Here is a 16168-nt window from a genome sequence, read left to right on the forward strand (position 1 = left end):
AGTAACTGCCAGTGACTACTCTGCAGTGATGGTGAAGCCCTCACCCCCAGGCCCTTACAGCAGCTCTCCCCTCCTCTGATCTTCCTGCTGGAACAAAGAAACCAAACCCCTCCTTCCCTCCCTCCCCATCCTCCCTTCCTTCCTGTGATAACCAGCTCTCCCACTGGGATGTTTACTGTTTCTCATTACTGCCTTTGTCTCAGGAGGGGAAGGAAGAGAGAGAACCTGCATGCTGGGGTGGGGGTGGGGGAGAGTGCTCTGTCCTCAAGGGGCTGGTTGGGTCAGAAGAAGCCCTAGACCTAGAGTTAAGAGGCCTGCCTTGGCACGCCAGTTAGCCCAGAGGATAGGGCAGGCAGCCATGGCTTCGCCTCTCAGAGCCTCATCATCCTAATCTGTAATTTGGGGATCAAGGTGCCCCTGCCCCACAAGGCTGCTGTGGGGATACAATGGGATAATCCACGCAAAGCCACCTGACAGATGAGCAGCAAGTGGTCCGTTATTGTTTCATGGTCTGGATGCTTGTGCTGCATGGCCTCAGGTGAATGCCTTGGAGTCTTAGTTTCCACATCTTTGAAATGGAGAGAATAACCCTGGCTGCCCTGCAGGTTGTTGTAAAGTTCCAACATGTCACAGAAGCGAGTCCTCATGCCTGTGCAGGGCATCCTGGTTCACATGGCCCTTCACACCCGTCATCTCACTGGTCCTCACACACCTAAGGACGTAATAAGCAGAGGACCACTAATATCCCCATGTTACAGATGGGGAAACTAAGGCCCAGAGCGGGGAAATGGCTTTCCCAAGGCCACGCAACTAATTAGTAATGGCACCAGGTCTAAAAGCCAAGCCTCTGGGCCCAATTCAAGGGAAAGACAAAGAAGAAAGCCTGTTCAGATCCTGATGTGCCCCACAAATGGGGCAGGAGGCCACATCAACCCATCTCTTCCACCCAGTGATCCCAGCTGCTCTGCCTGATGGCCCTGACCAACAGACTCCATTCTTGCTTTTGCCTCCACAGAGTCCCTGCCCACCTGCTCACAGATGTGTGTCCTCTCCACAGGTCATCCGAGAGGTCAGCAAGTCCGTTGGGGGTGCTGAGGGGGCAGATGTGCCCAGATCCCCAGTCCTCCTGTGCAAGGTGGACCTTGACAAGGTACCTCTGTCTTCTCAAGGTTCCCTCTGGGCCAGGCATTCCGCACGGGCTCTGCCCCAGGGGACTCACAGGCTGGTGGTAAAGCCAGGCATTGACAGTAGGCATTCAATAAATGTCTACTGAATTCATGAATGAATGAATGCCCGTGTCCAAGGTGCAGTACAAGCCTGAGGAGGGAGTGACTACCCTGCCAGGACAGGAAGAGGTCACGTTGGAACTGAGCCATGCAAACTAAATTGAAATTAGTCAGAGAAGGAGTGTGCCCCACTGGCACATAAGTGAAACGGTTGTTTCATAGTCTGTCAGGCCAATGGCAAACATATGCTAATGCCTATGCTTCACCAGGTGCTGTGGGTGATCAAGGGACTCCACCCCAAATCCTAAGGGGAGAGTTAAGACTCCCATACAGGGCTTCCCTGGTGGCACAGTGGTTGAGAGTCCGCCTGCCGATGCAGGGGACATGGGTTCATGCCCCGGTCCGGGAAGATCCCACATGCCGCGGAGCGGCTGGGCCCGCAAGCCATGGCCGCTGAGCCTGCGCGTCCGGAGCCTGTGCTCCGCAACGGGAGAGGCCACAACAGTGAGAGGCCCGCGTACCGCAAAAAAAAAAAAAAAAAGACTCCCATACATGGGTCTCACATTACATAATAAAGGCTAGCATTATAGAAAATATGACTGTGTGGCCAGGACTGTCCTAAATGCTTTACGTGCATTACCTAATTTAATTTCTACAGCAACTCTGATAAACTACATTTTCAGAAGAGGAAGCCAAGGCACAGAGAGGTTTGCCCAAAGTCACATATAGTTAATAAGGAACAGAGCTAATTGATTTACACACCGCCAGCCTGCCTCTCAAGGGGAGCTTCCTGAGCTCCACTGGACGAGTAGTTAGTATCTGCCGTGCATTGGGTACTGTGCTAGGCACTGGGTGCAGTCCTAACAGTAACAGACACACCCCCTGCCCTCCCAGCAAGGGGTTCAGACATGAATCCAATCACATAGACTTAGAAATGCCAAGCTGTGTAAGCGCCAGGGAGGAAAAGTACCAGGTACCCTGGGAGCACATGACAGGGGCTGATCTTGTCTCAGGGTCAAGAAAGGCTTTCCTGAGGGAGCACAATTCAGAGAAGGGTGAAAAATTAGTGAGGAGGGGGAGGGAAAAGGCATTCCAAGCAGGGAGAACAGGCCCTGGAGCAGGAAGAAGCATGGACGGAAAGAGGCCAGTGTGGATGGGTTCGGAGAGAAGGGGAACGTGTCAACTCTATTCGACTGTCCTGGAAAGCCGTAGTGAGGGGACAGGGGCTCATGCTGGCTGGAGGGGCAAGAGGGGTTAGGGAGGTTGGGCACCTATGTTGAGCCTTAAAGAATGGGCAAGACTCTGCCCCACTGGGGCAGAGGTGGACCAAGGGACAGAGGCTGCAAGGGAAGGGAGCAGCAGAAGCAAAGGTGGGGTCAGCAGAGTCATTAGGAGAGGAAGGGTAGAGGGCTCACTCGGCCTTTGCCATTAGTGGAGGCTGAAGGAAAGCAGTGTTGAGGACGTGCGTGTGTGTGTATGAGTGTGAAAGAGTGTGTGTGTGTGAAAGAGTGTGTGTGTGAGTCTGAAAGAGAGTGTGTGTGTACACACACCTGCAGCTGCAGGCGGTGGTGCATTTCAGAGGGTGGGTAGAGGGGAGGAAGAGGCAAGCCTGTAGAGATGGGCTCTCCTGTGGCTGAGTGTACAGGGGGAGGGTAGCTAAAATGTTTAGCGTGGTATTGTTGGAGAAGAGTGGGAGTGAGGACGTGGTATAGGTGGCTCTGTCTCTCCATGGACTCCTGTGATTGAGGTGTCATCATTAAGTCAATTCCAAAGTGCTCACAGTGTTTCTTTGTATTTGCTTTCTATCTTGATGAAAAACTTACCATCTGTACACCATCACAGAATAGAACCACAACTTCTGTCTCACAATTTACAGGGGTGATACTTTATACTTGACAGTTCTAACCAATTTCTGACAGTTGCCATTTTTCCAGCCTTTGGAAATTGGGGGGAGTACATGGCCTCTCTTATCTCCCCCTGCTTTCTAGTACTATGCTTACAGCAAAGCATCCCTGAGCCTGGTCTGGGGTATCCTAGGCAGGAAAGGTTTAGGGGTGTCAGAGCTCTGTAAGTCCACCTTTTTAAGTGGATGGGTGTCGTTTTAGTCTTGTCCTGAGTCTGGCTGGCATAATTTAGCTTCTTAAAGTGAGATGGCCGCATACCACACAGGTGTTAGAAATGATACAGTCTGTTGGCCTCACAGTTTCACTTGGGCCCGTTCCCTGGTACCTCACAGCAGCCCACTGAAAGGGTTGTAATTCAAGTGAGAAGCCTTGGGGAGATGAAAGGATTTTCCCACATTCCCACAGCTAAGTAGAGACTTCATTTCTTCCAAGGTCCATCTGACTACTCTGCACCACTCCCTAATAGGAATGAATGAATGACTGGTCCAGAGTTGGCATAATGAGTATAAATTAATGTTGGCTGACAATGAAGTTGTTACCATGCTGTGTATGTGCGTCTTTACCATCCTCTCATCCAAGCTAGAATTGTAATGGACTCCTTGCTCATCACCACTCACATTTACTGGTCACCAAGTCCTGTCATAACTATTTTGAAAATGCCAACTCATGTCTTTTTCTCCATCCTCACTGTTGCTTGGTTCATCCCCCTATCAAGTCTCAGCTTGCCCAGGATGACACTCTAAGTGCCTCTTTTGCTTTCAGTCTTGCCCTCCTCTTATCCACCCCCATGATGCCGCTGGGGGCAGCTTCCAAAACTAACTCCATTAGTGTCCCACTTAAATACCTTCTCAGCTCCCCATCTACCAAATGTAGTCCAAACTCCAAGGACATTAATCTCACTCCATTATATTGAATTCCTCACTCCCCAAATAGACTGTGAGTAACTGGAAGACACAACCATCCTAAGTCATCGTTGTCCTCCTCGTACCAGTATGGTATCAAGCACATGACAGTTGCTGACAAATATTTGTTAGCTAATCCTCATGTACAGGGGTCAGGGGGAGACTGAACCAACAAAGGAGAACTTTCTAAGTGTGCCCTCTGATAGGGGGCTGTCTGTGTCCCTCCCCAGAGGCTGTCCCAAGAGAAGCAGACCTCGGATTCCGACAGCATGGGCCTGAGCGACAACTGTTCCACCCTTGGCCGCGAACACGGTAGGAGCCTCTGGGGGCTCAGGCGGGAAAATGCTAGAGCTGGGAGAGGCCTGCCACAAGCACACAGTGCAGAGCAGGTCCTGACCACTCTGGAGACCTAGGTGATGTGACCTGGCCTATCCATACCTGGAGCTGTAGGCCAAGCCCTCTGTGCAGGCTGAAAGGTTGGGGGGAAGGGCTAGGGGCGGGTGGATCTGGGACTTGGGGCTCCCTCCCTTCCCCTAACCCACCTCCACGGCAACAGGCAAAGGGAAGAAGAGCAGCCTGTCAGAGCTGAAGGGTTCAATGAGCAGGGTTGCGGGCCGCAAGATCACCCGTATCATCAGCTTCTCTAAGAAGAAGGCACTGGCCGATGACCTGCAGACATCCTCTACCGAGGAGGAGGTTCCATGCTGTGGTGGGTACCGGGCATGGGGAGGTGAATTCAGACCCTGTTGATGAGGGCTCCTGGGGCCAAGCCAGGAGACCCTCCAGGCCTAACCTACCTCACTCCCAAGGCAGAGGACAGAATCCTCCTACTGGGAGGCTAACCCCCACTCCATCAATAATCCATGCCCTCCCATCACTTCTCCTCCATGAAGCCCTGACGCCTAACAGAAGGAAAAGCCAACTGACTCTATTTCTATTCTCCCTGTGACCTTAGTGTCAATCACTGCCCACCTCTGGGCCTCAGCTTCCTCTACTATGACAAGAGGAGAGTATCTTACTTCCCAGTACATATTATGCCAGGTGTTTAAGTTACGGCCCAGTCTTACAAGGATATTTCTTGCTTAAAAATTTTTAAGTACTTTTCATTAGAAATGCATTCAGTGTGAGTTAAAAGGAGTTTGGAAGGAAAAAAACATATTGTCTATCTAAATGCAGTTTTCCATGTACTGGAATCCAATAGAAAATCGTGTATTTTAGATAAACAGTAATATTCCGCTAACCTGGAAAGAATATTATAAAAGCACATGGCTGTAAAGAAATATTTTGTAAGTGGATCAGGACATGTTATGGTAAAAAATAAGTTAAAATCTAAAACGTTGAGGGAATTCTAAACTCGTCAGCCATCAGCCTGTCCCTTACAAGTTTTATAATTCTTTATCTTGGCTAGATGTTTTTGTTCCCACATGCTGCCACCAGATGTCAGCATCACCCATTATTTTCTGTCTTCAGTAAGAGTTTTGACATTTTAGGAGGAAAGGCAAGAGGAAGAGTTGTGTCTTTTATTCACTCTGTATGGTAGTTCTGTCCTTTTCATCAAGCTTGGTATAGTCTAAAGGCTGTGCGTGTATGTACAAATATGATTATCAGTCCCCATTTCATAGATAACAAACTGAAACTCAGAGACAGAAGAGGATGCCTGAGGTCACAGGCCACGAGTGAGCTGATCCGGGACCCAGAAGGCCTTCTTTCCAGCTAGAGGACAAGGGTTATCCAAGTGCTCTGTCCCCGGGGTGTAGACCCACGCACCCTGACTTGTATCCCCCAGGGCTGTTAGGAGGTCACACCACTGGTCTCCCCCTCCCAGGTTACCTGAATGTGCTGGTGAACCATGGCTGGAAGGAACGCTGGTGCCGCCTAAAGTGCAACACCTTGTATTTCCATAAGGACCGCACGGACCTGCGGACCCACGTGAATGCTATCACCCTCCACGGTTGTGAGGTGGCCCCAAGCTTTGGGCCCAGACACCCATTTGCCTTCAGGATCCTGCGCAACCGGCAGGAGGTCGCCATCTTGGAGGTGAGAGGAGAAAATTCAGGTGGGCCTTGGTGGTAGGAGGTGACAGGAGCTCTGGCCTGGACTTTGGCTTTTGTCCACAGTACCTTGCTACTGACATTATAGGGACTAAAGAAGAGGGAAAGTAAGCCAACTGTTGCCAAGTAACCAACAGAGTTGCTGGTTAAACGATAGAACACCCACTTAAATTTGAATTTCAGATAAACAACAAATAATTCTTTTTAATAGAAGTACATCCCATATTTGGGACATACCTATACTAAAAAATGATTCACTGTTTATCTGAATCTCGAATTTAACAGAGAATTCTGCATTTTTATTTGTTAAATCTGGCAACCCTAGACCCAAGGTTTGTTTATTCTGCCTTAGAAATATAATCCCAAACCTGAAAGGCATTTAGTCTGATCTAACTCCAATCTGATTCTGGAATCCTCTCTAAAATTTACTTCCCACCAGTGACTGTTCACCTCAGATAAACCACTGCCCTTCAAAGTAGCTTGCTCCTCCCACCAAGCAACTAAATTTTTACGAAGATTTTCTCCATATTGAGTTGCAATCCTAAGTTCTGTGAAGGCAGTGACCACACCTGTTCTGCATACTTTGTTTTTCCAGAACCCACCACGATGTCCAGCGCATACTAAGGGCTCAATTAAGATCTGTTGAACAAATGGCTGAATGACAATGCGATTTCATTTCACCCATTCATTTTTCATACCTACCCACCGGCACCAGCCCTCCTCTCGGGGGTCACCCAGAATATGCTGACTCTCTTTTTACATGTCAATCCTTCAGCTATTTAGAATTTAAAATATTAACTGGGAGGAAAACTTAAACAACTACCCCCTCACATTACAGATAAGAAAACTGAGGCCAGGGTAGGCATGTGCCTCATCCAAAGCTCCACAGAGGATCAATGGCCTCTAATCTTTTCCTAGAACTAAGACCCAGCCTCTTGATCTTGTTTCCTTTGCCCAGTACCCACTGCCTGTGTCAGTTCTTAAATTTCAGGAAATATTGACTCTGTAAGTCACTTTTACTTTTGATAGTTTGAGATGGGTCTCTTATTTCTCTTCAGTTAAACAAAGAGCTTTCTGGCAAAAAGTGTGCTTTTTAAATTCAAGTTCAGTATTTGTGTGCTAACTTGATTTTATAATGATGCTCTTTAAATAAGAACATAAGTATATGTTTAGTTGACCAGCAACTTCTTGGAGATTTTCCTGTATACAGTACTATATATAATTGGCATTTATAATACAAGAAAAAAATCTGATTGGGTTATGTAATAGCCTCCTCATTTAATAAAAAGCAAATATTAAAAAAAAATTCAGAGAACACCTGAATTTTGTTTTCATATCCAAATGGTCAGAAAGGCTCTGAGGATAGTGAGTGAGGTTATGTGTCTTAGAGAGGTAGTCAGGGAGGGCTTCTCTGAGGAGGTAGCCTTAGAGCAAAGACCTGAATAGAGGGAAGGTGGGAGCCACTTGGGTTTCTGGATGTGTGTTCTAGTCTTGCTCCTCTTGGATCCCTAAGTATTGGGTACATAACAGATACTATATGAATATGGGTTTGGCTGAAGTGAGCAGGTAGCCAGAGGCTCTGATGGTGCCAAAGTGAACCCAGCTTGTGCCTCCTCTCCCTCAGGCAAGCTGCTCCGAAGACATGGGCCGCTGGCTCGGGCTGCTGCTGGTGGAGATGGGCTCCAAAGTCACTCCCGAAGCGCTGCATTATGACTACGTGGACGTGGAGACCTTAACCAGCATCGTCAGTGCAGGGCGCAACTCCTTCCTGTGAGGGCCGGCACCCCATGGCCCACAGCCACCCACAACCTTGCCTATCTCAGCTCCCTCTCAGAGGCGGAGTCCAGCTTTGGGAATGGGAGGGGAGGGAGGAAGGGCTGAGAAAGTCTGCTTCCTTGGGAAGTCAGAGTGGGTGCCTTCCTCTTCTAGCAGGCAGGAGTGAGCTGCTTAAAGGAGGTAGCCCAGGGTCAGGGGACACTGTAGACGGAATGAGCCAGAAAGGAGAAGCTTTTTTGTACAGTGGCCTGTGCTCTGCTCTCATGCCATGGAAACTTAGTGTCCCCATACCCTTGAGTTTCTGGGCGGGCACAGGGCTGGTGTGCAGAGTTTGGCATTAAAAGTACCATATTCAAGTCACGGCTCTATCACGACCAACAGCTTGGGCTGGTTGCTTGCCAGCCTGGATCCTCTGTTTTCTCGCTTATAAAATGGAGGTGATGAATCACCTGCTTCCTGAGTTGTTATGAGAATCCCATGGGTCCCTGCCTATAAAGCTCTTAACACATCAATGTCCTAGTGCCGCCTGGCATGGTTGCTATCACTAACTTTCTGACCTCCATTAAAAGGTGCTGCCAGAATCAAATGAGAGAATGGACAGGAAAGCACTGTAAGCTGTGTAAGTGTCACTGTCACCATCATCATCATCGTCCCTTGTATCTTCTAGATATGCAAGATCCTGCCAGGATCAGTGGCCTGAGCCCCGAGTCTATGATGATGTTCCTTATGAAAAGATGCAGGTACGGTCCATTGGAACTTCGGGGAACATGGCAAAAGCCACTTATTAGCTCTCCCTCACTACTCCTTCTTTCCTTTGCCTCAGAGAGATCATTTTCATTTAACCAGCAGCTAGAAGGCGGGGGAGAGGGGACCTTCTTACGACAGACCATGGCTCAGGGGAAAGAATCTCTGGAAAAGGAGACTGAGCAGTGCAGTGGAAAGATCCCCTGACCAGGAAGAAGAAAGCGCTCTGCATCTATAAAGCACTGCTCCAGTCTGAGCAAGGTGTTGGACTGTCCACCCCCGTTTACTGCTCTGTGAATTGACCGATTCGGTAGTGTCTCAGGGGGATGATAACTGGGTGGCTGGCCCCAGAGGCCTTTACCTGGTGGCAACCACAGTCTAGGCTTCAGCTCCCAGGACACTCTCCTGTCTTGCTCACTAAACCAAGGAGATGCCAGCTTATTAATTTACAGTGAGGCCCCTGTAGCCATCACTTGACCCATACTGCTCCGCAGCATGCCCTGTGGCTTCTCCTGCCACAGGAGAGCCAGAGGATGACATGATGACATTCTGATCAGACAGTGGTTGGTGGGTCAGGCCTCACAGCTAGAGGAGAGAGAGAGGGAATCAAGCTGCCAAGGAAAGCAGATGTGTTTGCGGGCCAGGACCCCTGCCTTGGACAGTGCTGGATGACACTGAGCTCTCACCTCTAGGACTCCCTTTGCTACTAGAAACTTCTCCAGCCATCCTTCTGTCTATATGGTCTTTCTTCAGACTCATATGAACCAGTAGATGCAGCTTGAGACTGTTCTCAGCTGCAGAGTTTAGTAGCAAGACAGCTTAGTGCTTAAGGACATGAACCTTGCACTCAGGGCTGAGTCCAAGTTACCCTGGGCTTCATTTATCTGGTCCTCACTTCCTGGCTCCACATAAATATGGTAAAAGCTACCTGACAGGACTATTGCAAAAACTAAATGAAATGCTTTATGGAAAAAACTTAGCACAGTACCTGGACATTGGAAGGTCTTATACAGAGGAGTAAATAGTACTGTTGTTATCAACAGCAGTATTGTATGACATTATTATCATATTCCACTCATGGTTTCCTGAGCTTTGACAAAATTTTGAGTGTTCTCACGACTCTTCATGCAAAAACGTATAGCCAGTCTATTAAGTTATGTCACTTCTACCATTGGCTGATCTCATCTATGACTTTTTTTTTAACTTAAGGCTTTATATTAGCAATTTGGAAAACTTGAAGGATACGTCCAAATGATGTGAGGACAAAAATATCTATGATAAATCAAATATCATCACCCACGGTCTTTTGAGACTTCCTAATTTTCCTCTCAGCAGAAATTCCAGTTTAGGGTTGCCTTCTGCTGCCCCCCACAGGAAGGTATGAGGATCAAGTAATACACTGCTAGTGCAAGTGGTTTATAAACTGTTGAGGGCTGCACACATCTAAAAATGTAAGGCCAAGATCTCAGAGGTCATGCAGTACTCAGCCACTGAGCGCGCACCAGAAAGCACCTACACTGAGGATTCTGAGCCCACCCACACTTTACCTTCTTCCATCTCTCACCCAGGACGAGGAGCCTGAGCGTCCCTCTGGAGCCCAGATCAAGCGCCATGCCTCCACCTGCAGTGAGAAGTCCCATCGGGCAGACCCACAGGTCAAAGTCAAGCGCCACGCCTCCAGTGAGTTCTGTGTGCAAGGGAAGAAGGAAGGGAAATAGTCCGGGACAGGGGCGGGGTTGGGGGGTTGTCTCAAAATCAGATCCTTGCTGGGGTCACGCGGGTAAATAAGTGAAGAGAGGTATAAGAAAATACTCTAAGAAAAATAACAGCACAAGCAGAGTGATAAAGGGCAGCTAGCAGGTGGCCTCAGAGGGGAAACAACAGGGAATGGGTTGGGGGAGACTGAAGGAAACTGCAGTGCTCAGACCCCAGCTCTAGGGGCAGCTACTACTTAGCTCCAGCCAAGGCCCCCATGCAGCAATGCCAGCCCAGATTTGCCAATTATTCAAAAGAGACCAGAAATCTACTTATTTTTTAATATAAGCAACTATTGAAAACTTTTAACACTACATAAAGCCATATATATATGGCTTACGTCTGTGTCCCAGCCCAAGCTCTGCCTAGCACCCCATAGGAGCTTGCTGAATTGCCTGATCGCCACACTGCACAATAAATAATGACTAACTATGCCAGACAACTCTATGTAAGTTCTCTTTGATTCCCAACATTAATCTCTACTCCTGTATGATTTATCTTTATGAGCAAGCCAGCTTCCTGTAGGACAGCATGTCCTGAGTCTTTTATTTGTTGTTTTTCCTTTCTTCTCTCGTACTTGAACAAAGTCAAGTTCTAGTCTTTGCTTTTTGAAGATTTATTTTTTAAAATACTTTTCTTTATGATAGCTCCATTTCATTAGCGTAGATAATCTCTTCTGGGAGTCAGGAGACCTATATTCCATTCCTCACTTGGTCACTAAATTACTGTGTAACTTTGGAAAAGTCCCCTCCCCTCTCCAGAGAGATTCCCCTGTGAGCAATTAGAGGTTTGTTGTGTAGCATTCCTTATACTGTATGATCAGAAACACTAGAAATACAGGGCCTTATGAAATGCCCATTCCAAGATGGGAAACTAAATTGAAATAAGCATGTAAGATTGAAGAAATCATAAAACATAAAAAAAAACCCAAAAGCAAAGATAACAAAAAACAGACTCTTTCTTCAAATTAAATCTTACATTGAAGCCCAGTTTATAAGAGAGAGAGAAAAGTGGAGCTGCTTTGCCTGGAGTCTGGAGGCCCACTTGGCCTCCCCTTTGCCCCACATGGTAGCCTGTTACCCATCACTATGAAATCATAGGGCTCCTTGCAGACAGTTGGAAACTATGGATCTAGTCCATAAATGTCTTTCAGATGAAGGAACTGAAGAACATAAGAGAAGGGTCTTACCCAAGATCATGTATTAACTACCTACTGCTACATAACAAATTACCCAAAATTTCATAGCTCAAAACCTAAGTGTGTGTTATGTCAGTGTTCTGTGGGTCAGGAATCCCGGGGCAGCTTAGTTAGGTAGTTCTGGATTGGGGTCTCTTGTGAGGTCACAGTCAAGACGGCAGCTGGTCATTTGAAGTCATCTGAAGGCTTGACACGCTAGAGGATCTGCTCCCAAGATGGTTGATTTGTATGCCTGGCAAGTTTGGGCTGGCTTTTGGAAGGAGGCCTCAGTTGCTTGCCAGGAGGAACCCACCATTGGGCTGCTTGTCCTCATGACAAGACAGCTGGCTTCCCCCAGAGCAAGTGACCCAGGAAGGAGGTACAGGGCAGAAGCTGCAATGTTTTTGTGAACTAGCTTTTGTGATAATTTCTGCCATATCCTAATGGTTACACAGGTCAGCCTATCTAGTGTGGGAAGGGACTGCAAAAGGCCACAAATATGAGAAAACAAAAATCATGGGAACTGAGGGCATTACTGAGAAAAATGGTGCCATGAGAAGCTCCACAGACCCTTTCCCCAGAAAACAACGAAAACTGGTAAAGATTGCTAAATCAGGGCTTTCCTGGTGATGCAGTGGTTAAGAATCTGCCTGCCAATGCAGGGAACACTGGTTCAAGCCCTGGTCTGGGAAGATCCCACATGCCACGGAGCAACTAAGCCCGTGCACCACAGCTACTGAGCCTGCACTCTAGAGCCCGTGAGCCACAACTACTGAGCCCACATGCCACAACTACTGAAGCCCACATGCCTAGAGCCCGTGCTCTGCAACAAGAGAAGCCACCAAAATATGAAGCCCACGCACTGCAAGGAAGAGTAGCCCCCGCTCGCCGCAACTAGAGAAAGCCCGCGTGCAGCAACGAAGACCCAACACTGCCATAAATAAATTAATTAATTAATTTTTAAAAAAAGATTGCTAAATCAATCATCTGAAGTCTCTAGAAATTGCCTAAGGGCATATGACAAATGAAGATTTATTCTAGAAAATTTACTAAATCTCAGTAAAAACAGTGAGAGTTTGTGGCATCTGAGCCACCACCTTCTCCTTTACCCTTTTCCCAGCTCAGTGTAACAAAATCTGCAGATGTGGACAAGAAAACGAGGTTCTCTCTCCTCTAGCTCCCAGTCAAGAGCTGCAGTATCTCCCCAATAAGAGCAGGTAATGAGCATTTCTCGTCACCCCTAGCTATGTGCTACAGACACTAGATCCCAAGTGAGTGCACCCCAGAAGTAGGGTGCTCCCTTTCTCTACCCAGACCCCACTCATAGAGCAGAGGCTCCACTGCAGGTTGGGCAGGCCAAAGATGTGGGGGCCCTGACTGCCCTCACCCCAGCTCACTCATAATGCAGGGGTTCCACACTAGGAGAGGAAAGCTAAGAAGACCAGAGGTTACAGTCCCTACCCAGCACCCTGCTCACAAAACAGAGATGTCACTCTAAGAGAAGCAGGCCACTGTTCCCACCCCTAGATTCAGAAGAGTGACTCAGAGATTTTGCCCAAGGTGAAAGGCAGGTCATAAAAACAGTAAATTCCAAAGCTCCCCTTCAAAAGAACTGACTTCAGTGGAAACAGAGTGTGGAGCAAATGATGATACAGAGCATTGTCAAAAACAATAAAGCAGGGACTTCCCTGGTGGTCCAGTGGTAAAGAATCCTCCTTCCAATGCAGGGGATGCGGGTTCGATCCCTGGTCGGTGAACTAAGTTTCCACATGCTGCAGGGCAACTAAGCCCGTGCACCACAATTATTGAGCTCGCATGCCTCAACAAGAGAGCCCACATGCCGCAAACTACAGAGCCCACGCGCTCTGGAGCCCTCGCGCCATAACTAGAGAGAGAAAACCCGCACACCACAACTAGAGAGAAGCCCGAGCACCACAACAAAGAGACCGCTCACTGTAACAAAAAGATCCCACATGCCTCAACGAAGACCCCATGTGCTGCAACTAAGACCTGATGCAGCAAAAAAAAAAAAAAAAAGGAAAATAAATAAATTAAATAAATATTTTTTAAAAAATAGAGCAATCAGCTGAAAATTAGTGGAGCCTAACAGCTGGGTGTGATCCCTAAGGCTGTACCCATTCAGGATCAACATCAGAGGCTTCATGCTGCAGGGAGAAATGTACTTCACTAAAAGAGCCAACTAAGTCACTAAACAAATAAACAATCAGGTTCGGGGTAGGGGTCAGTATACCTAGAGATGCTACAATATATTATATAAAATGTCCAATTTTCAAAAAAAATTATGAAACATGCAAAGAAACAGGAAAGTGTGACCCATACAGAGGGAAAAAGGCAGGCAACAAAAACTGTCTATGAGAGAACCCACATGTGGAATTTAACAAAGATTTCAAAGCGTCCTTTGTAAATATGTTCAAAGAACTAACGGAAACCATGCTTAAAGAAGTAAAGGCGGCTTCCCTGGTGGCACAGTGGTTAAGAATCTGCCTGCCAATGCAGGGGACACAGGTTTGAGCCCTGGTCCAGGAAGATCCCACATGCCATGGAGCAACTAAGCCTGTGCGCCACAACTACTGAGCCTGTGCTCTAGAGCCTGCAAGCCACAACTACTGAGCCCACGTGCTACAACTACTGAAGCCCATGCTCCTAGAGCCTGTGCTCCACAACAAGAGAAGCCACCACAATGAGAAGCCCACGCACCACAACAAAGAGTAGTCCCCTCTCGCCGCAACTAGAGAAAGCCCGTGCACAGCCAAAAATAAATAAAAAATAAAAATAAATAAATTTATTAACAAAAAAAGAAGTAAAGGAAGAAATTGGAGAGTACAAAGTTAAACTGTCACTGTTTGCAGATAACAAGACACCACCAAAAAACTTCTAGAGCACATCAGTGAATTTGGTAAAGTTGCAAGATACAAAATTAATATAGAAGAATCTGTTGCACTTCTATACGCAAACATAGAACTATCCGAGAGAGAAATTAAGAATAAAAATCCCATTTACAATCACATTTAAAAAGAATAAAATACCTAGGAATAAATCTCTTTTTTTAAACTTAGATAGGTTTTTTGAGGTTTTTTTTTTTGGCCGTACCATGTGGTTTGTGGGATCTCAGTTCCCCAACCAGGGATTGAACCCAGGCTGCAGCAGTGAAAGCCAAGAATCCTAACCACTAGACCAGCAGGGATCTCCCAGAATAAATCTAATTAAGGAGATAAAGACCTATACTCAGAAAACTATAAGACACTGTTGAAAGAAACTGAAGACAACACAAAGAGATGAAAAGATATACCAGGCTCATGGATTAGAAGAATTAATTTTGTTAAAATGACCATATTACCCAAGACAATCTACAGATTCAATGCAATCCCTATTAAAATACCAATTGCATTTTTCACAGAACTAGAAAAAATAATTCTAAAATTTGTATGAAAACACAAAGATGCCAAAGAACCAAAACAATCTTGAGGAAGAACAACAAAGCTGGAGATATCATGTTATCTGATTTCAAACTATACTATAAAGCTACAGCAATCAAAACAGCATGGGAATGGCACAAAAACAAACATAGAGATCAACGAAACAGAACAGAGAGCCTAGAAATGAACCCACATTTATATGGGCAATTAATCTATGGCAAAGGAGAGAAGGAAATACAATGGGGAAAAGACAGCGTCTTCAATAAACAGTGTTGGGAAAACTTGAAAATCATATGTGAAAGAATCAAACTGGACTACTTTCTCAAACCATATACAAAAATAAACTCAAAATGCATTAAAGACTTAAATGTAAGACCTAAAACCATAAAACTTCTAGATGAAAACATAAGCACTCACTCTTTGACATTGGTCTTAGCAATATTTTTGGATAGGTCTCCTTAGGTGAGGGAAACAAAAGCAAAAATAAACAAACAGGACTACATCAAACTAAAAAGCTTTTGCACAGTGAAGGAAACTATCAACAAAACAAAAAGGCCACTGACTGAATAAGATAAAATATTTGCAAATAGTATATCAAATAACAGATTAATATACAAAATATACAAAGAACTCATACAATTCAACATCAAAAAATAAACAATCTAATTAAAAAATAGGTATAGGACTATAGACATTTTTCCAAAGAAGTCATACAGATGGCCAAAAGGCACATGAAAAGATGCTCAACATCACCAATCATCAGGGAAATACAACTCAAAATCACAATGAGATATCACCTCACACCTGTCAGAATTGCTATTATCAAAAAGACAACAAATAATAAGTGTTGGTGAGGATATGGAGAAAAGGGAACTCTTGTGCACTGTTGATGGGAATGCAAATTGGTGCAGCCCCTATGGAAAACAGTATGGAGGTTCCTCAAAAGATTAAAAATAGAACTGACATATGATCCAGCAATTCCACTTCTGAGTATGTATCCAAAGAAAATGAAAACAGCAATTAGAAAAGATATATGCACTCCTATGTTTATTGCAGCATTATTTACAACAACCAAGATATGGAAGGAACTTAAATGCCCATCAAAAATGAATGGATAGAAGCCCTGCCCCCATTGTCCCAGGAATGCATGGATAGCAGCCACCCCTAGGAGACCCATAAGCAGGCGCCAAGAGCTG

The 16168-nt window shown here is 46.2% G+C and overlaps 1 protein-coding gene across 1 annotated transcript in view; it reads left to right on the forward strand.

Annotated features, from left to right (window-relative positions):
- AFAP1L1 (actin filament associated protein 1 like 1) overlaps positions 1-16168 on the forward strand; it is a 70012-nt gene that overhangs the window by 36449 nt on the left and 17395 nt on the right. Inside the window, exons 9-15 of the mRNA XM_065873305.1 lie at positions 1058-1150; positions 4263-4344; positions 4589-4741; positions 5858-6069; positions 7708-7853; positions 8527-8599; positions 10172-10283. Coding sequence (XP_065729377.1) covers positions 1058-1150; positions 4263-4344; positions 4589-4741; positions 5858-6069; positions 7708-7853; positions 8527-8599; positions 10172-10283 — 871 coding nt within the window. The remainder of the gene's footprint in view (positions 1-1057; positions 1151-4262; positions 4345-4588; positions 4742-5857; positions 6070-7707; positions 7854-8526; positions 8600-10171; positions 10284-16168) is intronic.

Source organism: Phocoena phocoena, chromosome 3, assembly GCF_963924675.1.
Source record: "Phocoena phocoena chromosome 3, mPhoPho1.1, whole genome shotgun sequence".
Taxonomy (NCBI): domain Eukaryota; kingdom Metazoa; phylum Chordata; class Mammalia; order Artiodactyla; family Phocoenidae; genus Phocoena; species Phocoena phocoena.